The sequence below is a fragment of the Fringilla coelebs genome (genome assembly GCF_963513975.1).
Source record: "Fringilla coelebs genome assembly, chromosome: 28".
In the NCBI taxonomy this organism is placed as follows: domain Eukaryota; kingdom Metazoa; phylum Chordata; class Aves; order Passeriformes; family Fringillidae; genus Fringilla; species Fringilla coelebs.
In genome coordinates, this window is record NC_140054.1 from 4,863,768 (window position 1) to 4,890,795 (window position 27,028).

Below are 27,028 nucleotides of genomic sequence, written 5' to 3' on the forward strand. Positions count from 1 at the left end.
CCTGGACAGAGGTGCCCCCTTTTCCTGGCACAGTTGTCCCAGCACACATGCCCCCTTTACCTGGCTCAGGTGCCACCTTGTGCCAGTTTTCCCCTTTACCTGGCTCAGGTGCCACCTTGTGCCACAGTTTTCCCCTTTACCTGGCTCAGATGCCACCTTGTGCCACAGTTTTCCCCTTTACCTGGCTCAGGTGCCACCTTGTGCCATTTTTCCCCCTTTACCTGGCTCAGGTGCCACCTTGTGCCAGTTTCCCCCTTTACCTGGCTCAGGTGCCACCTTGTGCCAGTTTTCCCCCTTTACCTAGCTCAGGTGCCACCTTGTGCCAGTTTCCCCCTTTACCTGGCTCAGGTGCCACCTTGTGCCACAGTTTCCCCCTTTACCTGGCTCAGGTGCCACCTTGTGCCAGTTTCCCCCTTTACCTGGCTCAGGTGCCACCTTGTGCCAGTTTTCCCCTTTACCTGGCTCAGGTGTCCCCCTTACCCCCTCACAGATGTCCCCTTACCCTGTCACAGGTGCCCTTTGCCAGTCCCAGCCAGAGGGGCAGCAAAGCTCTGCCTCAGCCTTTGGCTCTCCTGGGGATATTTGTAAATATTTGTGGATATTTGTAAATATTTGTAAATATCCCGTTTCCTGATTCCCGAGGTTTTCCGACCCCGCGATTCCTGGGAGTGGAGGGAAGGAGGGAGGGAGGGAAGGAGGGAGGGAAGGAGGGAGGGCTGCAGCTCCCGGAGCATCGCAGAGCCGGGATGTGCCAGGCTGGAGCAGCATCCCTTGGCTTGGGAAAAGACGGATTTGGGGTGGAAAAGGAACTTTTCGGGAAAGCTCCGAGCGTGGGATCGGCCACGAGAGGGCCCCCGTGGGAAGGGCTGGAGCGGGACGGGACAACCGGGATGGGACAGCGGGATGGGACAGCGGGAATGGGATAGGGGGAATGGGACAGCGGGAATGGGACAGGGGGAATGGGACAGGGGAATGGGACAGCGGGATGGGACAGGGGAATGGGACAGCGGGAATGGGACAGCGGGAATGGGACAGCGGGATGGGACAGCGGGAATGGGACAGCGGGGATGGGACAGGAGGACGGGACAGCGGGAATGGGACAGCGGGAATGGGACAGGGGGAATGGGACAGCAGGAATGGGACAGTGGGATGGGGGCTCGGAGGTGCCTTCCCTGGAATTGGGGTGTCGGAGGTCCTTTCCTTGGAGCTGTGGGCTCAGAGGACCCTTCCCTGCAATTGGGCGCTCAGAGGTCCCTCCTTTCCTTGGATCTGGGGTCTTGGAAGTCCCTTTTCCTGGAATTGTGGGCTCAGAGGTCCCTTTCCTAAAATCGGGAGCTCAGAAGTCCCTTTCCTGGAATTTGGGGTCTCGGAGTTCCCTTCTCCCGACATCCACATCCCTGTCTCTGCTCCGGGCTGCCGCGGGAAGGGCTGGAGTGGGATGGAAGAGCCGGGATGGGGGTTTGGAGGTCCCTTTCCCTGGAATCTGGGGCTCGGAGGTTCCTTTCCCTGGATTTGGGGTCTCGGAGTTCCCTTCTCCCGACACCCGCATCCCTGTCTCTGCTCCGGGCAGCCGCGGGAAGGGCTGGAGCGGGATGGAAGAGCCGGGATGGGAATTTGGATCTCCGATCCCAACAGCTGCTCCCACCCGGCGGGGGCTGCCCCACAGGAGATGAGTGACCTCCTGTGCCCCCCCAAACACCTCTGGAAAAGCATCCCTTGGGTTTGGAGAGCTGGGAATCCTCTTGTGGGGATGGAGAGAGACCTGGAAGGCAGAGCTGGAGAGCGGAACGGGCGCTGCTCCCTTTATCAGCCCCCGGCTGCTGAGGAAAAGCTCTTTACCCGCAGCAGTCGGGTTTGCTGGAAATTGGTTAAATTTGAATGGCAATAAATCGCTTAAAGGACAGAAAACGGGAGGGAGATGCTGCTCCCCAAGGGAGTTTCCAGCTGTTGCATGAAGTGAATGAAATTTGGCTGGAAATAAACCCTGTTGAGTTCTGAGGGATCAGAGGGGCTGGGGGTGGCCAGGCTGATTATTTTAATTCCTGATTGTGTCGAATTGGGCAGGAAAAAGTTCATGTTCAATGAAAAACTTCACGATCAGATGAACAAAAATAGGGTTTTTTGAAGGCACAGAAAGAGCTTCAGAATGGAATCTTCTCCTCACGGATCTGGTCAGAGAACTGAGTAATAATCATGAACGTGAGAGTGTGTATTTAATTAACCTCATTAGCATATACAAGATTTGGGTTTAAATATTGAAATAAACCTTAATGGGGCAAAAGTTATTTTTTGTTTAGGTGAGAGCAGAGGACACTGGGACAGAATGGGTGCTTTGGGGACAGCCAGCATCGTTTGTCACAGGGACTGGAAACCCGGGCACTGGCAGGAGCCAGACCTTCCCTGCAAGGACTCGCGGCTTCCTTTGATCGGCCGAGGGGACCGCGGTGACAAATTGGGTGGCGTGGGATGACACAGAGGCAAACACGTGTCCCTCCAGAGAGCGGTGGCACCCGCGGGGGGGACATCGGCCCTTCTGTGTGTGACGCAGTGAGTGCCACCTCTCTGCAGGACAAGTGCGACCGGGGCAGAGCTGGTCACACTCCCAGGGACCCGGGATGAAGCTGAGGAGGAGGAGGAGGAAGAGGAGGAGGAGGAGGCAGCGCTTCCCTGCCAAGGAGCGGTTCGAGATGCCGTTTCTCCTCGGGGTGATGAGCTCAGCACCGGCCGCTGGCGCTCGGGCACGGCCACGCTCGGTTTGCTGCGGGCTTTGGCTGCTGACAGCTGTCCCTTCTGTCCCTTCCAGTCCTGCTGTCCCCTCCAGTGCTGCTGTCACCCCCGCCCAAAGCTGCCACCTCCTGCCACCCTTTTCCAAGGAAAACTCACTGCGGTGGAGGTCGCGCTGCCGCCGTGGGTGCAGGATCCCCGAGGGACACTGGACTGGGGGAAGACGCTCCTGGTGAAGGTTCTGGAGTCACCACCTGCCGCCAGCGCCACCGAAGTCCCGTTCCCTCGGGGATCGGCTCTGCCTCTTCTCCGCTCTGCTCCACCTCTGGCACGACGGGAGGGGTTTGGCCGGGAACTGTCCCAGCGCTGGCGAGCCCGGGAGCTCTCGGCGTCCTCATCCATCCTTCCTTCCTCGCCTCCGGAGCTGCGGAGCGGAGCCGAGCCCTGCCCCGTCCCGCTCCCCGCTGCAGCCGAGCGGGGCCGCTCCCTGTTCCTCCCGCGGGGCCGCTCCGGGCCGTGCCCGAGCTCCGGGCGGTGCCGCTGGAGTCACTCCCAGCTCGGGGACAGCTCGGGCTCTGGGGTGGCTTTGGGGCAGAGCAGCCCCAGCCCCCTGCCCCGAGGTTCCCCATCCCGCAGGAGCCCGGGCTGTCCCAGGCGCTGTTTTGTCCCAGCGCCGCTGCCAGGAGTTAATTGCGCTGGGATGAGGCCAAACCTCCGGCTGGAGCAGGTGCTGCGCAGCCCTCCCCGCTCCCCGCTCCCCGCTCCGCTGTCACCGCTGTCACCAGCGCTCCCCTCACCACGACAATGCCACCTCTGGGCCCCCCGAGGCCGCTGTCCCCAGCTCTGCCCATCCCAGTCTCTCCCGCTCCCAAGGGTCGGATGAATCCCCCCCTCCACGATGTCCCCCCGGTGTCCCCCACCCATGGAGCCAAAGTGGGGCTTTACCCCTGTCCCTGTGTCCCAGTGAGGGGTCCTGGCTGTCCCTGGTCCCACAGCTCCTGTCCCCAGCCCCGCAGCCCTGCAGCTGCATTCCAAGCCTGCAAAACTTACTGGAAATCCTGTGGATGCAAATCCTGGCTGCCGGTCCGTGCCAGGAACTCGAGCTGCAATCCCGAGAGGGCAGCAGGCTCCAAGCACTGAGGCCTCCCCCTCGCCATTCCCGGCCTCTGGAATCCTCTTGAAAGTCTCATCAGGGCTGGGGACACGAGTGGCTCTGTGGGACCCCCGAAGCCGGGCAGGTGTGGGGTAAAATCATCAAATCCTGGGATGCCTTCCCAAAACCTCCACCCATCTGACAAATGGGTTGGTGCCATGTTGATTCAGACTGCCTGGCTCCATCCCAAAACCTCCCAGCTCCCAGATCGATGGAGATTCCCAGGGTCTGGGCAGGTGATAAGGTGAGAATGGGACCTGCCCACTGCGTGTGGTGACCCCCAGCCCCAGGAGGAATCCAATTCCCACCCGCCCCTTGAACAACCGAGTCCTTTCCAGGTCACCTCAACCCTGCCCCCTCCGCAGCCCCGAGGTTTTAATCAATCCCAGGTGAAACCTAAACCTCCAGCGAGGGGAATGTGCTGCTCCAAAGGCAGCGGGATGAAGGTCAGGGTGCTCCCGCTGGAGCTGCTGCCGGGAGAGGGGCCAGACCAGCTGGGGGATGCTCTGGGAAACACTTTTTGGGGGGATGCAGCAGTTAGGGATGGATGGAGGGGAGAATTTCGTTTGGATTTCCAGCATTTCAGCCTCCACGGTTCTTATCCCGTCTGCATGGGGTTTTTGTGGCATCCTTGGGGGGGAATTGTGGGTTTAACAGCACCATTTCCTCCAAGTAAATAAAATTGTCAATTTATTGTGTGTGACTGCCGAGACCTCCCAAATCCCGCAGTGCTCACGAGGGCCCCACGCTGTGCCAGGATCTCTGACTGCCACTAAATAATTCACTCTCTAAATAACTTCATCTCTGCTTCGGGAGAAGCCAGAGGGGTGGGGTGGGGGCACCGGATCCCCCAAAGGTGCGGGAGCACAAGGACCCAGCTGGGATCCAGCTTGGAAAGGGAATTCCCAGTCCCCGCCTCAGTGTTGGTGAGAGGTTGAGGTGGAAGGGAGAGCAAAGGGCTGAACTTGGGAAACACCTGGAGCCCGGCTTGAGGCTGAGTCTGCAAAGTATGGGAGGGGTGGGATGCTCCATCTCCTCCAGGGATGCTCCATCTCCTCCAGGGCTGCTCCATCTCCTCCAGGGCTGCTCCATCTCCTCCAGGAATGCTCCATCTCCTCCAGGGATGCTCCATCCCCTCCAGGGATGCTCCGTCTCCTCCAGGGATGCTCCATCTCCTCTAGGGATGCTCCATCTCCTCCAGGGCTGCTCCATCTCCTCTAGGGATGCTCAATCTCCTCCAGGGATGCTCCATGTCCTCCAGGGATGCTCCATGTCCTCCAGGGATGCTCCATGTCCTCCAGGGACTCTCCATCTCCTCCAGGGATGCTCCATCTCCTTCAGGGATGCTCCATCTCCTCCAGGGATGCTCCATCCCGTGGGGATTGGGAGGCTCACTCTCGCTCCAGGATGCTCCGCACCCTCTGTGTGGGGTGTGCTGTGGGATCCAGTTCGGGATGCAATTTGGGATGCAGTTTAGGAGGCAGTGACGTGGTTTGGGTGGCGATTCGATTTGGGATGCGGTGTGGGATGAAGCTGGGATGTGGTTTGGGCTGTGACTCGGTGTAGGGCGCAGTTTGGGATGAGCTGTGGGACGCAGCTGGGACGCGGTGCCGGATGCGGGTTGGGATGCGGTGCCCCGGGATCCCCCAGGACTCTCCCCGTCCCCAGCAGGGTCCCGTACCCACACCGGGGGTGACAGCCGCCCACCCACCGCCCCATCCCCTGCACGCCCGGTGCCGCCGCCGCCCCGCACGGCGCTTTCCCCGCCCGCCCCGTCCCGCGGAGCCCCGGGGGCGGGGGCCAGGTACGGCGGGGCGGGCCGGCCCGGCGGGGCGGCGGCGGGGGAGGGCCCGTTGGCGGCGGCGGGCAGCTAAAGGCAGGTGGCCCCGGGAGCGGCCCCGGGCTGGCTCGGGGGTCCCGCGGCGGCCGGGGCCATGCGGCGGGCGGCGGCCTGAGCGGGGCGGCCATGGCCGGGGCGGCGGCGGCGGGCGGGGAGCGGCGGGCGGCGCTGACGGCGGTGCGGACCGAGGGCGCGGGGACCCCCGGCCCCGGCAGCGGGACCCCCCCTCCGCCGCCCCCGCCCCGCCGCCGGGGGCTGCTGGCGGGGCCGCGCCCCGGGGCCGCCCCCCGCCCCGCCGGGGCCCCGCGCTGCTGCCGCCGCCGCCTCCAGAACTGCCTGTACAACGTGCTGGAGCGGCCCCGCGGCTGGGCTTTCATCTACCACGTCTTCATGTGAGTACCGGGCACCGGGGGGGCCGCAGGGACCCGCACCCCCAGGGCTGCCCGGCGAAGGAGCACCGGGGGTGCCGGCAGTGCCGCGGGGCTCCCAGCGAGCCCCCCCGTTCTCCACCGGGAAGTTTCTGCGCTGCGTTCGGCGGGGGGGACGCGCCGGTGCCGCTCCTGCCGCCGGAGCCGGTCCCGGGATCCGCCACCCGGGGGGGGGTCGGTGGCGGAGGGTCCGGGGGTCCGGGGCGAGGAGCTGAGCGCGTCCCCGGGGATGGGACTCGATCTCCGGGGTGACCCAGAGCCCCTTCCCGGTGGCATCGCGTCGCCGTCCCGCTCTGCCGCTGTCCCTGGCCGGGGTCTCTGGGCGTGGGGAGACCCTCAAAGGCAGGGGACCCTCGGGGGGTGACAGCTCCGGTGGGACCGGGGACACTCTGCTCTCCTGTACCTGTGGCACTGCTGGGACGAGGCAGAAGTGCCACCCCAGAGCCGTGCCCGGCTGGGATGGGGACAGCGGGGGTGCTCTTGTCCCTGCTGTACCCCGAGAGCTGCTCCCGTTCCTGGGTCACCGTGGATCCCCAGCACTGGAAATCCCTCTCCAGGGCCAGAGGGCCGCTCCCGGAGCACACCTGCTCCTTTCCCTGCTCCGGCTGTTTTCCTAAGCTCTGCTCCAGCTTCCCTCGCTGGATGTGAGCATCCCACGGCTCCTGGCACGCGGGCTCAGCTCAGGGCTCAGAACAGCTTCACCCCCTCGGGTTTGTTGCCTGGGGGTAGGGGAGGGCTGTGACAGAGATCTGGGGGTCCCCAACACACCTGGGGGCTGCAGGGACAGAGGGGGCTCCATTCTGGGGGTGGGACTCGGTGGCACTGCTGGGGACACTGCCGGGACATCGCAGCCGCAGCCGTGGGGCAGGACGCGTTTTCCCTCCTTGCCTGGCGTGTGCCAGGTGTGGGCACGGACCTTCTGTGAGATCAGGAGCCAAAATTTTGCCTCCTTCCCTCTCACCTGGAGCGGTGCCGCGGGGCTGCGTCGTTTCTGGGGTGCGGGAGCCGGAGCTCGTTAAGAGGCAGGAAAATGGGTCTTGCCTAAGTTAGCACATCGAGCTGGCAGCAGGAATTTGTCACTGGAGGAAAGGGCACCTGAGCTCCCCGGGGAGCCGGGACACCAGCCCGGGGCCCATTTGTAACCACACCTCCGGAGCGGACTCGCACAGCCAGAATCCCTGCGTGGAAAATCCCACCCTGGGAAGAGCTGCTCCAGCAGGGAAAGGCAGCCAAAGCCCCTGCCAGGGGAGGCGGTCGGGATGGATGGCACACACCCCCATGGGATGAGGGAGAGTTGTGTCCCTGCTCATCTCCCAGCTGGGATATCCATCCCTGAGCATCCTCCACCAGTTTGAGCCTGTTGTACCCCAAAAATAACCGCGTGGGACCAGCGTGCCCCATTTGCAGAGCCCCCCCAGTCCCTCCCCTGCCACCCCAGCGTGCCTGGCCCGCAGCTCCCGGGTGCTGGGCTTTGTTCCACAAGATGTGCAGCCGCCGGCAGCAGCAGCCAAACGTCTCCAGCCTTTGCTGGGGAGGCTTTTTGTTCACTTGCTCGCTTAATTTTAGGGCTGAGGCAGCTGCAGGGCAGAGTCCTGCCAGGGACCCCCCGAATCCTGTGGGAAGACGCCGCAGTGGGTGCAAGGTGCAGACATCTGTTCTGCGAAGCCTCTCCCGTAATGTTGCTCATTTCTGGCTTCTTCCAAGTTTTTTGTAGGGTTTTTTTTTTTCTCCCTCTCCCTCTCTCTCTCTCTCGCAGCAGATGGGAGCTGCGAAGCTGTTGCAGCGGCTCTGAAGTTGTCGGGGATGATTTGTGTGCCGCAATCCCTGGGTTTTAACAAAAGAGGAGGAAGGTGTTACCCCCCTCCCCTTTCCCCCCCTGAGGCATGGGAGGGGACGGAGCCCCCGGCCCGAGGTCGGGGCAGCGCTGGTGGCACAAACCGGTCCCCAGCGCTGCCTCCCCCGAGCAGGCTGGCTCCGAGACAGGGCTGAAAACTGCTAAAATGGAAATACCCGCTGAGAAGTGACGCGCTTCCCTCCCGGGGCCGCGGAGCGGGGCCGAGCCCATCGCGTTTATTGACCGATTTCAGCCTCTTTCTGTCGGCGAATTGATCCCAAATCTTAACCCAGCGCCTGCTCTGGGCTCAGCGGTTTGGTGACCGAATCATTTCTGCAGCAGCTCTGCCCGGGGGGCTGGGAGGGCTTGGAGCTCCTTTTGGGGTCTGAAGGATGTCCCCAGAGTCCCCCAAGCTCCGGGAGGGGGGTGCTGAGGACATGGGAGCCCGTGCAGGTGGAAATCCGAGTTCCGAGGTTTCCCAGCCCCTCCAGCCCCGCGCTGACCATGAAGGGAGGCGCCGGCCGGCCTCACCGAGCCCTGCCTCGCCCGCTTGGAATGAGAATTCCCAGCCCTGGAGCTTACGGAGCAAATCCGAGAGGGAGCCCAGAGCATTAAGCCAGAGGCTTTAGAGCCAGGAGGCAAAATAAGAACTTCCTTTTTCCAATCTCCTCCTCGTTAGCCGGCGGGAAGGCTCTTCCCTGCTCCCGGCAAAGCCGCTGCGGGCTTGGCACGGGCACAGCTGCGTGCCCGTGGGCAGGGGCCGCCCTGCCGGGGGGGTTCTGCAGCCTGGAGCCGTCCCAGACGTTTTTCCAGGTGCCCAATTCCAGCTGTTCCCGTTGTGGTTTGTCCCTGCCCACCCGCCAGACCCCCAAATTCCCGGCGGCTCCCGGGGTCTGCTGGTGCCCACGGTTATGAAACGGCTGCTGGGGCCACCAGCAGCTCGGCTCAGCACTTTTGCCAGTCCTGGAGGAGCATTTCCATGCAGTTTCACCTGGAGCAAATTAGGGATGCCTGAGCCAGCAGCACCAGGAACAGCCGCAATCCCCCGCCTGGAGCTGCATCCCCTGCGCCAGGCCCAGCTCCCTGCGCTGCTGTCGGGGTGAATTTCCCGTCTGGGAGAGGAATTTCCCTGGTTGTTGGGGTGAATTTCCCATCTGGGACAGGAATTTCCCTGAGGGGACAGACTGGCGCCTTGTCCCTGCTGGGTATTTGGTGTCGTCGTGGGGACAAAGGGGTGGCAGCTCCCGGCAGAGTCGCAGGGCAAGCCTGGCACTGGGTGAGGGATGCCAGGCACGGGCTGTCCCTGCTCAGGATTGGCCTCCAGTGGGAAATCCCGGCTGGTTCGGGACGGTGGCAGTGGGATGTCTCCCTCCCGGAGCATCCCCGAGCCTGGCTCCTGTTCCAGCCGGGTGTGGAGGGCAGGACGGGGCTGTCACCTCCACCACTCCCCGACCGTGTCACACCCCCCTGCCATGCTGGCAGTGCCACCATGGCCAGTGCCCAGCCCTTGCCAACAGCCCCGGGGCAATTCCTAGGCCTGGAGCCTGGTTTGCAGGAAAATCCTTCCATCCCTGCTCAGCGTTGACTCCCCACCGCCTGCTTGGAAAAAAACTTGAATTTAACTCTTCAACCTCTCTCACTCCCGAGTTGAACTCTCAGCCGTTCCACCTCTTTGAATTTAGCTCGTTGAAGGCTTTTAACTCGCTGTCACCGGTGTGTCCCCCCGGCTGGGCTGGTGGCATGGCCACACCGGAGGGGCTGGAGGCTGTGCCCTTCCCCTGTGCCCCCAGGGCCACCTTGCCTGGGGCTGAAACGGGAGCTGCTCCAGGGGCAATGCCAGCGGCAGGAGAAGCCGGCACAGCACTTTCCCCAGCCCGATGTGGTGTCACCAGGGCATAAAATTAAGCAACTTTGGCGCAACATGAAACGGCGCATTGATTTTTCCTTCTGGTTTTTTCTTTTTCCTTTTCCCCTCTTCCTGCTCCTGCCAGGCCCCCCAGACTGGCAGTTTGGCACCCCAGTGGGGTGCAGGGGTGATGCTGGAGAGTTTTTTGCTTCTTTGTCCCGCTCAGTTTGATCCCAAACCTCCCCTCCCCTCTTTGAGGGTCCCAGCTTTGGGGCCACTGTGCCCCAAATGTCCCCCTAGGTGCTGGCAGAGGGTGACATCCCCGAATCTCTCTCTCTCTCTGCTGGGGTGCCTCAGAAAACACTCTGCTTCCTTCCCCCCCTCCAGCCCGTTCCTTGCCAGATGATCCAAGAGCAAAACTATCCCGGCTGCTCCGTGTGAGCGCCTTGGCACGGCCGCAGGAGCCTTGTGACCGTGCTCCCCGCGGGCACGGGGGGTGCTGCCTGCCACGGGGGTGCCAGCTGATGCCACCAGCAAGATTCTCCTCCCAAAACACCAAGATTTGAGTAGGACACCTCTGTAGGGTGTCCCCCTGTGGGTGCTGCCATGGGGTGGGGGGACAGGCTCTGCATCCCGGCTCTGCTTCCAGCCTTCCCCAGACTGCCGGGGACATCCCGTGCTGCCTCTGCGAGCAGCACCCTCCTGATAACAGCTCTGATAACATCCCGGGGCCGGGCTCTGAGCCTGTGCCGGGCTTTGCTGTGCCTCTGCCGGCTCCCTGCCCGTCGGAGCTTTTCTGCTTCTCTTCTGGGCGGCGTGGGACGCTCCGTGCCATGGTTACGGGGCGCAAACAGGGCCGCCGCAGCCCGGTTATTTATATCCCCCGGCCGCCTGCTCCACCTCTCCTGGAGGGCTGCGGGGCCGAGGGACGGGGATTTATGGGATGTGCTGTTTATACAGCTGCAGACGGAGCTGAACCTCGCGGCCTGGGGAGCCGGCAGGGTGAAACGCCATCCCCATCCCCGCTGGAGCTGCGCTCGGGCAGTTTTGGTCCAAATCCGGAATTTCCAGCGGTGGCACAGCTGGAGGGTACGGCCTAGGCGCTGTGGTGCTGCCAGGGAAGGGATCTGAGCCTTCCCGGGGCCGGTTTGCTCGCTCATCCCGCGGCGGAGCTGTTTGTCCTGCGGCGGGTGGCGTTCGCCTTGCGCTGTTATCGCCGCCTGTGCCCCTGCCCGGGGCATCCCCGGGGGTTTGGGCAGAGCAGGGACCGGGACAGCCCTGACAGTGCTGGTGTCACCCCCGTGCCAACCCCGGGGGGTCGGGAAAATGGGGACAGGGACAGCCCTGACAGTGCCAGTGTCACCCAGGGGGAAGGCAAAGCAGGGACAGGGACAGTCCTGCCAGGGGCAGTGTCACCCCCGGGCCAATCCCGGGGGTTTGGGAAAGCAGGGACCGGGACAACCCTGCCAGCGCTGGTGCCACCCTCGTGCCAGTCCTGGGGGGAAGGCAAAGCAGGGACAGGGACAGTCCTGACAGTGCTGGTGTCACCCCCGTACCAGTCCCGGGGCTTTGGGGATGAACCCTGGGAGGGCCAGGCCGTTCCATCCCCATCCCACCCCACAAGCTCTGAGGATCCCGCTCCTTTGGCTCGTCCCAGGCTGTTTTGGGGTGCAGCCCCTTTGCCCAGGGGTGTTTGGGGGGCACTGGGAGCCAAGTGGTGCCCGCCTGCCCATCCGGGGAGGCCGACTTGGCCCTGCTTCCCCTGAGCTCAGCAGCTTTCCCGGCTCACCTGTTCCTGGGCGGCAGCAGATGGCAAAGCCCACCCTAATGAAGATTAATTGAGGTTTCACCTTCCCCGCCGGGTTTTCATTATTGTTTTGGGGAGGTTTCGTTGCTGCTGCTCTGCTCCTGCCGGGTCCTGTCCCCGTGTCCGTGCAGTGACACACGCTGGGAAAGGGGGGGACCCCGCGGGGAGGGGGCTGGGGATGGGAATTTTATTCGGGAGAGGTGAAGCACCGGCTCAGCCTCTGCTCCCTCCATCCCCCGCCACGGGCATCCCTGTGTCCCTCTCTCTGCCCCCTCCCCATCCCCCTGCCAGCATTCCTCGCTTTTCCAGCTCCTCTTGGAGGGTGGGAAGAGCAGCGGACTGGGATGGGAGCCTGGCACTGCCGGTCCCCAGGGGGGTTTGATGGGGGGCTGAGGGTGTGAAACCCCCCCTGGGTGCTCGGTAGAGCGGAATTCCTGCCCGGGAGGGATGGGGGATGCTGGTTCCTGGCTCCCCTCGATGCCTTCAGGCATCTGACCCTTCCCTAAGCCGCTTAAGCGCTGCCGGCAGCCGGGACAGGGCGTTTGCTCAGGCTTTACAAATTAATTCCTAGCAGGTGATGCCTTCCCAGAAAGTTCCTTTCCCAGCCAGACCTCTCCTGCCTGTATCCTTCCCCAAATCCTGCGGGATGCCGCCGGGGAGGTTTCCCCACCCCATCAGAGCCAGGGCCACCCACAGCCAAGTCCCCTCGTGTGCCCAGGCACGGGGGACCCCCTCTCCCTGCTCGTTGGGTGAGGTGAGAGGCACAAATCTTTGCAGGCTGGGAGGTTTCTGCCTTCTCCTCTGCTTTGTGCTCCGCTGCCCGTGTAATTGCCTGCTAAATCCTGCTTGGATAATCTTTTATTGCTGATGATGCACGAAGCTCCGAGCTCTGCCCTGGGCCGTGTTTGCTCCTCAGCCCAGAGCCACGGGGGTGCTGCTGGTCCCTGTGGGGTTTCACTCCAGAATTGCTGCGCTGGAGGGAAAAAAAAACCCAATTAATAATTCAGAGGGAGAAGGAGCTGGCTCCAACCTTCTGCCTTGTGGGTGGGGAGTGCCAGGAGAGCAGCAGCGCAGCGAGGACAGGGTGGTGACACGGCTGTGACACCCCTGGCCCCTTCCTGGCTCCAGCTCTCCCTCCTCCCTGCTCTGCATCCAGCCCTTCTCCCACTCCTGAGGATTTTTTTTGCTGTCAGTCCCACCTCCAGCAGCGTTTTGGGGAAGAGGAGCCGGCTGTGCCCTTTAGGCTGTGCCACCCTCATGCCAGGGCCAGGTTTGAGAGCCCCCAGCCGCACACGGGGCTGTGGGGTTGGGGGGAGGATGACAGAGCATCAGCCCCTCTCTGCTGTGTCCCCTGGTGCCCTCCCAGTGGCACTGGGACAGCTGGGACAGGATTCACCCCTCTGATGGCCCAGGCAGCTGGTTCTGCCCAAAAACCCCACATCAAAGAGATGGGAGCGTCCTCCTGAGGGGGCTGAGTCCCCACAGCCCTTGGAATAATTGAGGAGATTTCTCCTTCCCCGTTGCGTTTTCATTATTGGTTTGGGGACGTTTCATCCACCCCTGGTGGCCCCCGGGCGTTGTCACCATGGGGCCATGGGGCTGAGATGGGTGCCACCAAGGTGCCAGGGCCACCAGGGCTCAGGCAGGCCATGCCAGGGCCACCAAGCATGGTGTGCCCGTGGTCCCTGGTGTGCCCGTGGTCCCCGGTGTGCCCGTGGTCCCCAGTGCCATCCCGGAGCGGTGGTGACGAAGCAGCGAGTGGCCCTTTGTGTCACGTGGGCCGGTGGCACAAGCCCTCCGCTTTCCTTTTTTAGAATCGCTGGATCAGGGGAAAAAAATGTATTTTTGGAGGTTTCATTTGCTCCAGCTTCAGAGTCGACTTTCTTTTTTTCTTTTTCTTTCTTTCTTTCTTTTTTTTTTAATTCCCCTCCTTATTTTAAATGGGCCAAAGCCCCTCGTGCCTGAGCCTGGCGCTCAGGGAGAAGCAGCCTCAGAGCTGCTCCTGGGGACTCTTCCCCTGGGTTGACACCTCCCAGGTGTTCCTGGCAGGTCCCCACGGTGGTAGTGATGCTGGGGACAGTCCTGAGGAGCTCTGCTCCCCCTCCTGCAGCAGCAGGACCCTCCACAGTGCTGGACCCCCGTGTCCCTCCCTGCCTTTAATTAAGAAGCTGCAGGGCTGCGGCAGAGCTGGCACCGAGCCCCACGGCAGCTCCTGGGCTCCCCAAAGGCTCCATGCCACCATCTAGAGGCAAAACCTGTCCCCAGTGGCTCTGCCACGGCCTGGGGAGGTCTTGGCTGGGGGTTCAGGCTGTGAGGGGGGGTCACACTGTGGGCTGGGGTCCCCTGGCTGTCCCTGTGCCCCCACTGATGCTTTGTCTTTCCAGATTCCTCCTCGTCTTCAGCTGCCTGGTGCTGTCAGTCTTCTCCACCATCCAGGAGCACCAGAAACTGGCCAACCAGTGCCTCTTCATCCTGGTGAGTGATTCAGCAGCGGGGCTGCTGCTCGGATTTCCTCTCCCCACTTCATACCCTAAAAGAATCGGGGCAAGATTGCAGGCAGAACCCCTGTGACCTCATCACCAGTCACTGATGATGGCACCTCGGGGGTGGCCTGGCCTGGCCGTGGGTGTCACCAGGGCTCGGGGTGGCCCATCCCACCATTGTCCCTCGGTGCACCAACCGCTGGAACAGGCAGGGCACGAGGGGCTAAAAAAGGCAACTTTCCCCCAAACTGTCAGAAAGAGCTGACGCAGGGACTTCTCCCGAGTGACGGAGACTAAATTGGGAAGGTCCTTGTGACTTTCCTGCCAGTAAGCAGAACGGGGGCTTGTTTGTGCGGGAGGTAGGAGGACAATGCTGACAGAGGAGGAAAAGGACCCAGCTCGGGGTGAGGAGGAGAGCAGCGATTCCCTCACAGCCCCGACGGCTCCGTCCCGCCGCCCTCATCCCCCAGGGCGGCTCCGCCAGCCCCGCCGGGGCCGCCCCGCGCCGCGCTCAGCCCGATTCGCTCTTCCCCCCTCAAATCCGAGCCCCTCTGCTCTCCCTACCCCCGTTTTCTCCCCGGCAGGAGTTCGTGATGATCGTGGTGTTCGGCATGGAGTACATCATCCGCGTCTGGGCCGCCGGCTGCTGCTGCCGCTACCGTGGCTGGCGCGGGCGCTTCCGCTTCGCCAGGAAACCCTTCTGCGTGATAGGTACGGGCTGGCACTGGGAAAAGAAGTCATTTCCCCAGGGTCTGTGTGTCAGATTAAAGGTGGCATTTGGGGCTCTGAGGATTTGCAGGGTCCTCGTTGCTGGCAGGTTTTGATTTGGAGAAATCCAGCAAAGTTTGCAAATTTCTCGCTTGGCACCGCACGGTCTGCCAGGCTGAGTGGCCACAAAAGGAGGCTGTTTTCCATGGGAAAAAGAAGTCATTTCCCCAGGGTCTGTGTGTCAGGTTAAAGGTGGCATTTGGGGCTCTGAGGATTTGCAGGGTCCTCGTTGCTGGCAGGTTTAGATTTGGAGAAATCCAGCAAAGTTTGGAAATTTCTCGCTTGGCACTGCACGGTCTGCCCTGTTCAAACCCTTTACCAGCGAACATGACAATAAATTATCAATATAACACTTTAGTACAACACGGGACTTTACAATAATAAATTAACAATGTAACACATTAGCACATGAAAACTTTTCAGGGGTGTCCCTACAGAACATGAAAGAACACAGGTGCACACCTGCTGCTCTCAAGGTGAAGAGCAAAAGGGAAGTTTATTTTCTGACTCTAACATTTATAGTTTTCTAAAAGTGACAGCGGATTGGAGGGTGACAGTGCCACCTCTCCAATGACACTGGACAAACTAACAGTCTATCAAAGTTTTCTTCTATAAAAGAATGCAAAACAATGAGTTATTTACAGAAAGCGTGTGAGAAAGTTCTCTGCAAGAATGTCAACATCAGAAGGCTGAGAAAATCTTTAAAAATGAGGGCAACACAGGGGATTTTACCGTCGATTTTTATGGGCTGTCTTGGTTTGGACAAGACAGGTACCTGCTAAAGGAGACAGGAGCCTCCCCTGAAATGAAGAATGCAAACCCTCCCCACCCCTCCAAATTGCTATGAATTTTAAATTAAGGGGCTCTCATGCAAAAAATATGGGAGCAGGAAATAACAGTTCTTTAATAGGGAAGGAAAAAAATAAAAGGATAAAATACAACAATGCAATACACCAGAACAACACTGACAGAGTCAGAACTCAGCCTGACACCCTGTGGGTCAGGGTGTTGGTAGCAGTCCAGTTGGAAAAGGGGCTGCAGTCCTCCTGGAGTGTCAGGCGTGGTTCTGTTGGAGCAGGGGGGTCCTGTAGGAATGGGGTGAATTCTTCCTCCGCAGATCTGTGGAAGGAGAAGCAGCTGCTGTTCCTCTGGGGAGTCCAGTGGAGCAAAGGCTGTGCTGGTGTGTCAGAATGTCCAGATTATATCTGGGTAGGAATGCTTGGCTCCTCCCTCTGGGCGGAGCATCTCACAATGGGATGTTATAGTTCTTATCAGTCATGTGGTGACGCTCAATAGCCTCTTATCAGCAGATGTCCCCTGCTGAGGGAGGAGTGATTGTGATCACTCAGGGAGAGAGATAAGGAGAATTGCCCACTTGACACCAGACAACTGCCATACAGATGCCAATAGAACACATCTTGCCTTGCAATCTGGAACAGGGCGGAACCCAGGCTAACCCACAACACCCCGAGTCCCTTTGTCCCCCCAGATTTCATCGTCTTCATCGCCTCGGTGGCCGTCATCGCCGCGGGCACGCAGGGCAACATCTTCGCCACGTCGGCGCTGCGCAGCATGCGCTTCCTGCAGATCCTGCGCATGGTGCGCATGGACCGCCGCGGCGGCACCTGGAAGCTGCTGGGCTCCGTCGTCTACGCCCACAGCAAGGTGAGAAAAGGTTGGAAGGCTGGTGGCTGTTTGGGTTCTGTCCTGGTTTGGGGTGAATTAAGGAGAAAATCTTCAAAAGGGGGCAGCGTCAGAAAGCAAAGCCACACGGTTCCTCCATCCAAGCGGTTCGGGAGGGATTCCTCGGAGAGAAGTGGAAAGAAAGTGTTTATTTGACAGGCACAGCACCCCCAGCATCAAAATGAACAACACTGGGTGACAGCACTCTGTCACTGCTCTGAAAAAGATGACAAATCCAGAAAGTCTCTCTGGGGTGGGTGCTCTGTTCTCAGTCCCTCCAGCGCTGGGGCAGCTGCTGCAGCCACAAGGTGCAAACTCTTGGTGTTCCCAGGGCCCATCCAGAGCGGGCTCGAGTGGTTCCAAAAAGGGAAAGGAAAAACAGTCCAGGGAAAAATTCAGACTGGTTAGCTAAACTGACTAATGAGCAGGAGCAAAAAGCAAGAGTAAAGCAAAAGGCAAAAGCTGCACCATGTCCTGCCCCGTCTGTGTGTCCTGCCAGCCGTGGAGGAGCAGCTGATAACAAAACCAAAATAAAACATTCGCCCCTCAGAGCCAGTCTTGAAGGCACAGAACACACACAGAGCACACAAATGGGGACACAGGCATCATAACCTCACCCTAGGACAGGGTGCACTCCGGCCAGCTATGGACCCCAGCCCACGGGAGCTTGCATGGATGAAAGCTCAGAGCAGAAGCTCTTCTCCACGTGGGGACGAATGTCCTCTCTGTTTATTGACTGGTGAGCAGACGCCTCACTCCCCAGATGGGAAAGAGGGCATTTCCTGAGGGCGGGAGACTTTTCTACCTGGGGGAATGGGGGCGTAGGAAGAGGAGCACAGCCTGTGGGATACCAGTGAGGAGGGGTAAACCAGGGGAGAGACCACCAGGGGTACTGGGGAGAAGGGAAACCCCCGTGACAGGAGAGGAGAAGAACAAACCACGTGATACAACATCAACTTACAAACATAACACAAAATTCAGTGCAACACAAAGACTGTTCAGTGCAAATCTCCGATCGCCCAGCGCGAAACAAACAACTAAATAACAATTTAGTGCAATACAACAAAAAACCACCCAGGGACACCCCCTGAGCGTGCCCCCAAGCATGCTGAGCCCCGCCGTGCCCCGCAGGAGCTCATCACCGCCTGGTACATCGGCTTCCTGGTGCTCATCTTCGCCTCCTTCCTCGTCTACCTGGCCGAGAAGGACGCCAACGTGCAGTTCGCCACCTACGCCGACTCGCTCTGGTGGGGCACGGTAAGCTCGACCCCCGTGGCTCCCCGGGGACAGGAGGGGACAGGGCTGTGCTGGGGGAGAGCCCTGCAGGCCCCCCGCTGCTGTGCCCCCGGGCAGGTGACCCTGACCACCATTGGCTACGGGGACAAGGCGCCGCAGACGTGGCTGGGCCGGATGCTGGCGGCCGGATTCGCCCTGCTCGGCATCTCCTTCTTCGCCCTGCCCGCCGTGAGTAGGGCTGGGAGAGGCTCAAAATAGGGGGGGAATGGGCAGGGCTGCCTCTGTGTGGGGTTCAGACCGTGCTGGCACCCATGGCTCTGTCCCCTCCCGTCCCCAGGGGATCCTGGGCTCCGGTTTCGCCCTCAAAGTGCAGGAGCAGCATCGGCAGAAGCACTTCGAGAAGAGGCGGACTCCAGCAGCCAACCTGATCCAGGTGAGGCAGGGCCGGCGCGTCCCGCCCCGCCCCTTCCCGGGAATGCTCTGCTGTCCCCTCCTCTGCTCTGCCCCAACTCCCGGCCCCACCTCCAGCACCCGCATCCTGCGGGGTGGGCGCTGCTGCCTGTGGGGGCCAGGATGGATGGGGGGGGTCCAGGAGGGTTCTCCCATCCCGATGGATCCCGATTCCCGGGAATCTCGCTCCCTGCAGGCTGCCTGGCGCCTGTACTCCACGGATGCCAGCCGGGGGTACCTGACGGCCACGTGGTGTTACTACGACAGCCTCCTGCCCGCCTTCAGGTAGGCGGGAGGGGGTGAGGGCTGGGCGGCTCCCGGGGGTCCCCGTGGGGATGAACAGCCCGGGAAACCAGGAGGGACCTTGTGGAAGCCCCAGGAGCTCGGTGGGGTCAAGCAGCACCAACAGCTTCCCGGGATGGGAGTCTGCTGAAGGAGCCTCCTTCATCCTCATCATCCTCACAGCACCCATCCCATCCCCCCTCACTCCATCCATGGCCTTCCTCCAGCACCACAGGGAGCGGGGTGGTGCCCCGGGAGCCCCACGGTTGTGGGGGGGGAGCTGCAGCCAGACAGGAGCTGGTTCCAGGTGTGGGGATCCGGTGGGAGCCCTGTGTCCCGTTCCTGCAGCGTGTCCCTCCCGTGATCCCCGCGGTTTTGCCACTGTGGGTGGATCAAAGGCTTCCCAAAGGTTTTCCAGACTTCTTTTCCAGATCCTGAGGGTTTGCCACATCCCTGTGAGCATCCCTGCCTGTCCCACTCTCAGTTTTTCCAAAGGCAGAGCTTTCAGCATCCACAGCCCTGGAGGTTGATGCAACTTCCCGAGCATCACCCCGGATCCTGGGAATCCCGGGGGGCTCTGCTGCCCCTCCTGCTGTGCCAGGAGCTGTGTTCCCTGCAGTGGAATCCACACAGAGCCAGATTCCATCCCTGCTGGGTCTGAGCTTTCCCCCTTCTGGCTGGAGCCCAGGATCTGATGGTGACAGGTCCCCATGTCCCCGTCCCAGATTTGTCCTTGCCTGATCCATCCCTCTCAGCACGTCCAACCCTTCCTCCTGTGCAATCCCGTCCCAGGACCCTTCCCCATCCCCATCACCCCCAGTTAAGGAACCATCTTTGAACAAAAATGCAGATTTTTTGTTTCCTTTTGCTCTGGTTTTGCTTTGGTTTGCACTCAGGAGGACCCAGCGCTGCTCAGCCTGGCTTTGCTGGTTCTGTTTGCTTTGGGAATTTTAATTTCTCCCCATTTTTATTTCACCCCGACCTCAGAGAGCTGGTCCTTATATTTGAGCATTTGCACCGGGTCCGCAACGGAGGATTTAGGAACTCAGAGGTGAAAAAATGGCCTGACAGAGCCCCACCACCCTATCACTGCTTCACCCCTGCCCAGAAAAGCTTCAGCCTGGCCGTGTGTTCAGGGGAAAGGTAGGAGGGGGCAGCCCCCCTGTTCTCCCTCCTCTCTGCTCTGTCTCCTCCGTGCCCTCCTGAGATGTCACTGTCACTGCCAGACCCGAGGTGCCACCACCCCAAAGTGTCCCTGCTGCTGCTGCTCCTGCTCCCAGCCCCATTCCAGCTCCAGATTTGATCCCAGGGGACACTCGGGGCCGCTGTGCCTTCCTGAGGTCACCTCGCTGCCCTCTTCACGTGGCCGTGACCCCGGGATGTGGCACAGGGTAACTGAGAGTGGCAGGAAACCCCTTGGCAGGGGCAGTGGTGCCATCCTGGTGGGATGGAGCCCAGGAAAAAGCAAATCCCAGAGCCTGGGGCCGGGAAGGGCTCCCGGAGCCCATGAGGAGAGAAGGGAGGGCTTGAGGCTTCCCTGCTGCTGCTGGCAGCTGCTCTGCACCGTGTCCCTTGTCCCCTCCGCTTGAAGAGGAGATCCCAGCGTGCCACCAACGCTGGCCACCCCCCAGGACATCGGGCCAGCGCCAGGGTTAGGTGGGGAGAGGCCTCGTGCCTCAGTTTCCCCCGTGATGCCGCATCAGCAGGGCTGAGGCTGCGGGTGCGGGGATGAGGGGCACCTGCTCCCCCAGGTGAGTTCGGGGCTTGGGGGGCTCCTCCCTGGGCTCGGCGACCAAGCAGGAACTGGCAGGGGAAGGACCCGACCCCGCCTCGGGGGCCTGAGCCCGCCCATCTCCCCCACGAGCACCACCTCTCATAACATCTCATCTTCTCTCTCTCCTCCCTCTCCCGCTCACCCTCCTCCTCCTCTCCATCCCTCCTCCCTCCCCAAACACGCCGTGCCCCCCCTGCCCCCCAAGCTGGAGTGAGGAGGACGCGCAGCCCCACAGGTGTTTACGCCTCAGGTAACGCTCGCCCCCGGCCGCGGGGAGCCCCCACCCCAGCCCGGCGGGGCCACCACGGTCCCTCTGCTCGGGGATTGTCCCCAGAGCCTTCCGGCAGAGCCGAGACAGCGCCCGGGTGTTTATGCAGGACCTACACAAGCATCCTGCCCTGGCGGCGGCGGCGGGGCCGCGGCAGCCACGGTGGCACCGCGGGCACGCTCCGCTCCCCGCCGCCCGGCGCTGATTCTCCTTTCTCCTGTGTCTCTGCCCTGCCCCTCCAGCCCCATCTTTAGTGGTAAGAGGAGGCTCTTGCAGACGTGGGGCACGTGGAGACGGAGGTACCGTGTCCTGCCCGTCCCGCCGAGAGCGGGAGCCTCGGGATGCATGGATGCATCCTCTGCCTGCGTGCCTGCGGCATGGCCGGGGCTGGGATGGAGGCGGAACCGGGGGTCCCTCGGCAGGGCAGGGAGGATGTGCATGGCCTGGGCTGAGCTGTCCCGCTGTCCCTTACTGCCTCAGTTTCCCCGTTGCAACGTGAATGAGCACGGGCTGGTGGTAACCATCTCCAGCGCTTGGATAAATCCCATAAAAAATCCCATAAATCCCAGCTGTGTGCTGCAGCCTGATTCCTGGGACACAGCCCTTCCCGGCCTGGGAATGTGTGGGATGTGTGGCAGCGCCCCTGCCAGCATGGGGAAGGGCTGGGAGCCCCATGCCCTGCCAGGACCCTGCCTGTACCCCTGCCAGGACCCTGCCTGAATCCCTGCCTTGCCCTGCCTGAGGAAATCCAGGAATGCCCCCAACACCTGGGTTTCACGGAGCCTGACCTGCAGAGGGTGTGGGGTTCACTCTGTCCTCCCTGGCTTTAGGGTCCTTCCCTGTGTGTCCCCCTGAGCTGCTTTGGGGTCTCTCATCACAGAAAATATGGGGGTTTTGAGTAGGTCCTGCATAAACAATGCCTGGTGTTTCCCCTCAACCCGAAATCGCTGCTGGGTTTGGGAGCAGAACTCGTGGTAGGGCAGGAGCAGAGCCTGGATTGGGAGGTGCAGCCTGGAGGAAGAGGAGGAGGAGGAGGAGGATGAAGCAGCTTGGCCGGGTTTGGACACCCCGTGCCAGCAGGGATGGAGCAGGAGCAGAGCTCAGCTCAGTGGTGGCTCTGTCTGCCTGTCTGTCCCCTCTCTCCCTGCCTGTCACCTCCTTTCTCTGCTCTTGGGACAAAAATAAAGGGATTTAAAGGAACAACCCCAGAGCTGCCCCTGCAGGAACCGCTTGCTCCTGTCCTGGTTCGTGCCCATCACCTACCGGGGGCTCTCTGTGAGCTCAGCACGGCCACCCCCACTCCAAACAGCGGCCACCCCGTCCCTGTCCCTGTCCCCACGGCCCTGACGCCGCTGTCCCCGCGCAGCAACAAGATGGGCATCAAGGAGCGGATCCGGCTGAGCAGCTCGCAGCGCCAGGGCAGCCGCGGCCGGCAGCAGCACCTGGGGCCGCCCCTGCACCGCTCCCCCAGCACCGAGGACGTCGCTGAAGCCTCCAGCCCCACCAAGGTGCAGAAAAGCTGGAGCTTCAACGACCGCACCCGGTTCCGAGCATCGCTGCGGCTCAAGCCGCGGACCCCCACCGAGGGTGAGCCCCTGGGGGACACCGGGGGGGGCTGCAGGGTTGGGGACAGCCCTCGGGCTCTGCCACCCACCCGCTCCTGGCACCCACAGCCGACTGCCCGCCGGAGGACAGCGGCGAGGAGAGGAACTCCCCCTGCGACCTGACCTTCGAGGAGGTCATGCCGGCGGTGAAGACCCTCATCCGGGCTGTCAGGTGAGACTGTCCCCTCCCACAGAGCTCCCCCCGGGCACCCCGCTCGTGCCTCCAGCCTGGCTGTCCCTGCAGGATCCTGAAGTTCCTGGTGGCCAAGAGGAAGTTCAAGGAGACCTTGCGTCCCTACGACGTCAAGGATGTCATCGAGCAGTACTCGGCCGGACACCTGGACATGCTGGGCAGGATCAAGAGCCTGCAGACGCGGTGAGGTGCCCTGCAGGTGACCCTGGGGCATTCCCTCGGGAGGATGGATGGGCTCTGCCCCTTCCTTCCTGACCCTGGGGCATTCCCTGGCGAGCTGCCGAGCCCTCGGGAGCGATGGATGAGCTCTGCCCCTTCCTTCCCTCCCTGGCAGCGTGGACCAGATCGTGGGCAGGGACCGGGCTCTCCCCGCGGACAAGAAGGTTCGGGAGAAGGGGGAGAAGCCGGCGCTGGAGGCGGAGCTGGTGGACGAGCTCAGCATGATGGGGCGTGTGGTCAAAGTGGAGCGGCAGGTCAGGAGGGGACACGCCGGCAGTGTCGCCGTCCCTTGGGAGGGACGCAGCCCTCCGCCACCCCTCCCGCGGGGGTGGGCCCGGCTGAGCCCCCACCCCGCGGGCCTTGCAGGTGCAATCCATCGAGCACAAGCTGGACCTGCTGCTCGGCCTCTACTCGCAGTGCCTCCGCAAGGGCTCCAGCAACTCCTTCAGCCTGGCGGCGGTGCGGGCGCCGCCCGGCGAGCCCGACATCACCTCGGACTACCACAGCCCCGCGGAGCACGAGGACATCTCCGTGTCCGCACAGACCCTCAGCATCTCCAGGTCGGCCAGCGCCAACATGGACTGAGCAGGAGGCAGCGGGATGGAGCCGCTGGGGGAGGCGTGGCATTGTCCCCTCGCTGTCCCCTCGCTGTCCCCTCGCCGGGTTACTTGAACCGAGTCTTCCTCTGTGGGGACACGGCTGCAGCAGGGTGCCTGTGGCACTGGGGCATGGCCAGCTCAGGCTCCTGGGGTGCTCCTGGGGATGTTCCTGGGGATGCTCCTGAAATATTCCTGGGAGGCTCCTGGGGATGCTCCTGAAACATTCCTGGGATGCTCCTGGGGATGCTCCTGAAACATTCCTGGGATGCTCCTTGGGATGCTCCTGGGGATGTTCCTGGGATGCTCCTGGGACATTCCTGGAGTGTTCCTGGAATAGTCCTGAGATGTTCCTGAGGTGCTCCTGGGATGCTCCTGTAGGATGACACTCCCCCTCCCAGCTCTGGGGTCCTGGGTGCTCCCCAGCTGTGGTGGGGATGCTCTGGGCTGGCCCCATCTGCTGGGGTTTGGTTTGAACCCCATCCCCAGCTCTCAGGACAGGTCCTGCCTGGTCCCCCCAGAGCTGAGCCGGGGCCACCACCAGCTATGCAAGGTCCCATCTCCCTCTTGCTGCCAGTGCAGGGGTGTGGGGACACGACCCAGGGTGGTTTTACCCGTGTCACTGGGGGTCCTCAGTGTGGGGAGCAGGGGACTGTCCCCCCTTCCCCAGGCTGCACCTCTCCAGAAGCACAGCAGAGCCTTCTGCCTGCCCGTGCATGCTCCCAGGGCAATATATATATATAGATTATATATATTTATGCAATAATGTCTTAATATGCAACACCCCTGGGAAGAGCAACCCGAGGGGCCATAGGCAATAAGCAACCCCCTGCCAGCTCTCAGGGCTGGACTTTGCTGCCCAGGAGGGCCCTGGAGGCCCTGAGGGCTCAGGGCTGGGGGGAAATCTCCCCCCGAGGGTGACCCTGGAGCCAGGAAGCTGAGCAGGGGCTGTGGGGACAGGCGCGGTCCCCAAGGAGCGTCCCTCCCCCTGTGTCCCAGCCCCTGCTCCTGCTTAGAGGATTCCCTCCCGGCTGGGTCCTGCGGTGCTCAGTGTGTCCCTGTCCCCTCTGCGGTCCGGGGAGCACGGGCCGGGCCCGGAGGGGACCTGCCACGGGGTGGTGTCCTTGCATGTCACCTACAACAGAGCCACGACAGCTCCCGCGCTGCCCCAGTCCCCTGCACTGCCCCACTCCCGGTCCAGCCACGCCGGGGCTGTGCCAAAGCGCCCACCCGGGGCTCCAGGGGGGCTCGGTGGTCACCCCACAGTGCCAGGATCTGTCCTGGGCTGCTCCCCCCGCTGCCAGGGCCTCCCCTCTCCGGGCTCGGCACCGTGGGACCCTCACCCCCTCCTCCCGTGCCTCTGCTGCGGGCACCGGGGGCTCCCGACCCTGCTCGTTCCCTCGCCCCGTTAGTGCATGTGGCCAGCGCGGGCCGTGCCAGGGCTGCTCGAACCCCCCCAGCCCGCTCCTGCCCTTGCCCCGGGGGTGCCCGGGCGGTGCCACACCAGGGGACAGCGCCGGGCGGGTGGCCGTGGGGGCGAGGTGCATGTGACAGCTTTGCCCGCAGCCGCACGCAGGAATTAACCCTTAGAACCCCCCTCCCCAGGCTGGCTGGTCCCCGCAGACCCCCCTCCCCCAGAGCCAGCGGTAGTTACCTCACTTGATTAACTTATTAACTTATTTGTTTCATTAAAATTTGGAGTAGAGGCTGCCCGCCTGCTGCCGTCTGTCTCCCGGCGCTCCCGAGAGGTGGCACTCCAGCCCTGCCACCGAGCCGCGGCCAGGGGACAGCCATGTCCGCCCGGGGGACGCGAATGTCCGGCAGGGGACACAAATGTCCGGACTCCTCCCAGACTCCTTAAGCTGCAGAAAGCCACCGAGATGGGACTGCGAGCGCAGCTCCAGCTCGTTCGCCCTCCCCATGCTGCGGGTAGGGGGTGCAGGGTTGGTGTCGCTGCAGAAGGACCCGTGTCCTGCTTTTTTGGCACCTTACAGGGAAGGGTCGCTGCCCCGGGAAGGGCTGTGCCCCCCTGCCTGTTTGGTGTGTCCCCCCCCCCAAATAGCGGCGACGCTGCCATGTCCCCAAGGCCATCCCAGGGAGGTGAGGGTGGAGCCTCCTTCCCCAGGAGCCCCCAGACCCCTCTAGGGACAGCAAAGCTTCACCCCCGGCTGTGAGCTGGCATCCCCGGGGGGACATCACGTCCTGCAGCGATGTCGGGGGTTGAGGCGGCTCCTTCCCGTGCCGCTGGCCGGGGAGGAAGCCGGGGCTGGCCGTGGCTCAGTCCCTGCCTTTCCTGGCTGCCTCCTGCCAAGAAATTCTCTCCAGGATCCCCTCAGAGCCGAGCACTGCGGGGGCAGCGCCCCGGTGCCCCCAGAGCTGCCCGGCCCGGGGCTGGGGGCTCGGGGGGGCTCCCGCACCCCGGTTCCGCCCAGTGCCCGATGTGCGGGGTGCGATCCCTGGGGGGCTGGCTTTGGGGGGCGCTGTACCGGCCTCTCGCGGTGTTCCCAGAGGGGTGGGCGGCTTTCCCGGGTGGGTTTGGAGGGATCCACGCCCGCAGCAGTGGGATCTTCCCAGAGGTTTTACAGCCAGCCGGCTGTGGGGTCTTCCCGTGGCTCTGAGCAGTGGGGACGGGGTGCTGGCAGCTTGTCCCTCCCCCAGCGCGGCCGGGGACGGTGGCACAGGCAGGACAGGAGGTGTGTGCCAGCCCGCGGCTCTGCCACCCGCCGTCACATGGGCCCAAGGTGCCCCGGCAGGACTTTGTCCCCCTCCACCTTGGTTGTCCCACGTGTTCCGAGGCTGCCACTCCCCGCAGAGGGGACACACGCAGCGGGGAGACGCCGGCGCCAGAGTGACACAGAGGGAGCTGTGTCCTGGCAGGGCCAGCTGGCCGCGTCCCGCCGGAGCCCAGCCGCAGGAACGGGGTGAGGGGATGCTCCAAACACTTGGACGGTCGCCGGCAGCCTCCGCGCAGAGCCTCTTATCAGCTGGCAGGGGGACAGGGTTGTTACGGGAACGGTCAGCTGCTCCCGCAGCACCCCACGGCGTCTTTAGCTGTCAGGGAGCTGGCGGGGGCACAAGGACACAGAGCAGTGACCAGCGATGTCCTTTGTGCCAGTGGCTTTGCTTTGTTCTCCGGGGGTCTTGGGGGAATTCGTGACTCAGTGTGGATTCCTGCGAGTCCAGTCATGCTGGAGACGGACTGGGCTGGACTCAGTTCCTTCCTGCGGCGCTCCGGCCTCCAGCTCCGCTTTGCGTGCGCTGCCCAAGGACGCGCTCACAGGAAAAGGCAATTCCAAGAGCGCTTGGAAGAGGGGCTCCCTGCGGAGGGGGCTCCACAGGACCCTGGATCAGGCGCCCAGAGCCCCCCGGGCTCCAGGGGAGAAGGCAGCTCCCGTGCCCGGCGGGATTTGGTGCTCCCCACTTGCCCGGCATGCAGCCCACCCTGGCCGCGGCGCCCCCCCCGCGGGCTCAGCCAGGAGCCCGTGGCCCGTGGCCCGTGGCCGTCCAGGGAACCCCGCGGTGCTCCCGTGCTGGCGGCCGTGAGGCATCCTCGAGGAATCCTTTGGCAGCGCCGGGAGATGCTCCCGGCCAGGCGGGGACGGCAGGAGCCCCGCGTGGGCGGCTGAGGTCCCGCAGCAGGTGCTGGTGCCGCGGGGGCACCGGAGCCTGGGGGGCGGCCAAGACCCCCCCTGTTGTGGTCCCTGGGCGCTGACAGCCGGGCTGGATCCAAGTGACACCAGCTCCATGCCCTGGGCTGGCCTGGGCTGTCCCTGTCTCAGCTGTGCCCCTGGAAGGGGCAGGAATGCAGCCCCCTCCCCTTTCCAGCCCTCCCCTCCCCTC

General features: G+C 62.7%; 1 protein-coding gene across 1 annotated transcript; it reads left to right on the top strand.

The window, feature by feature from the left end:
* Nucleotides 1-5,843: 5,843 nt before the first annotated feature.
* On the top strand, nucleotides 5,844-24,837 carry KCNQ4 (potassium voltage-gated channel subfamily Q member 4; the record flags this gene model as incomplete). The annotated part of the gene is made up of 14 exons (XM_084222872.1): nucleotides 5,844-6,109; nucleotides 14,017-14,107; nucleotides 14,700-14,826; nucleotides 16,373-16,548; nucleotides 17,698-17,823; nucleotides 17,920-18,030; nucleotides 18,140-18,235; nucleotides 18,449-18,537; nucleotides 19,522-19,677; nucleotides 21,943-22,163; nucleotides 22,250-22,352; nucleotides 22,425-22,556; nucleotides 22,708-22,846; nucleotides 22,959-24,837. 14 exons carry the CDS (start codon nucleotides 5,844-5,846, stop codon nucleotides 23,175-23,177), a joined length of 2,052 nt encoding a protein of 683 aa, XP_084078998.1. The 3' UTR covers nucleotides 23,178-24,837.
* Nucleotides 24,838-27,028: the final 2,191 nt, after the last annotated feature.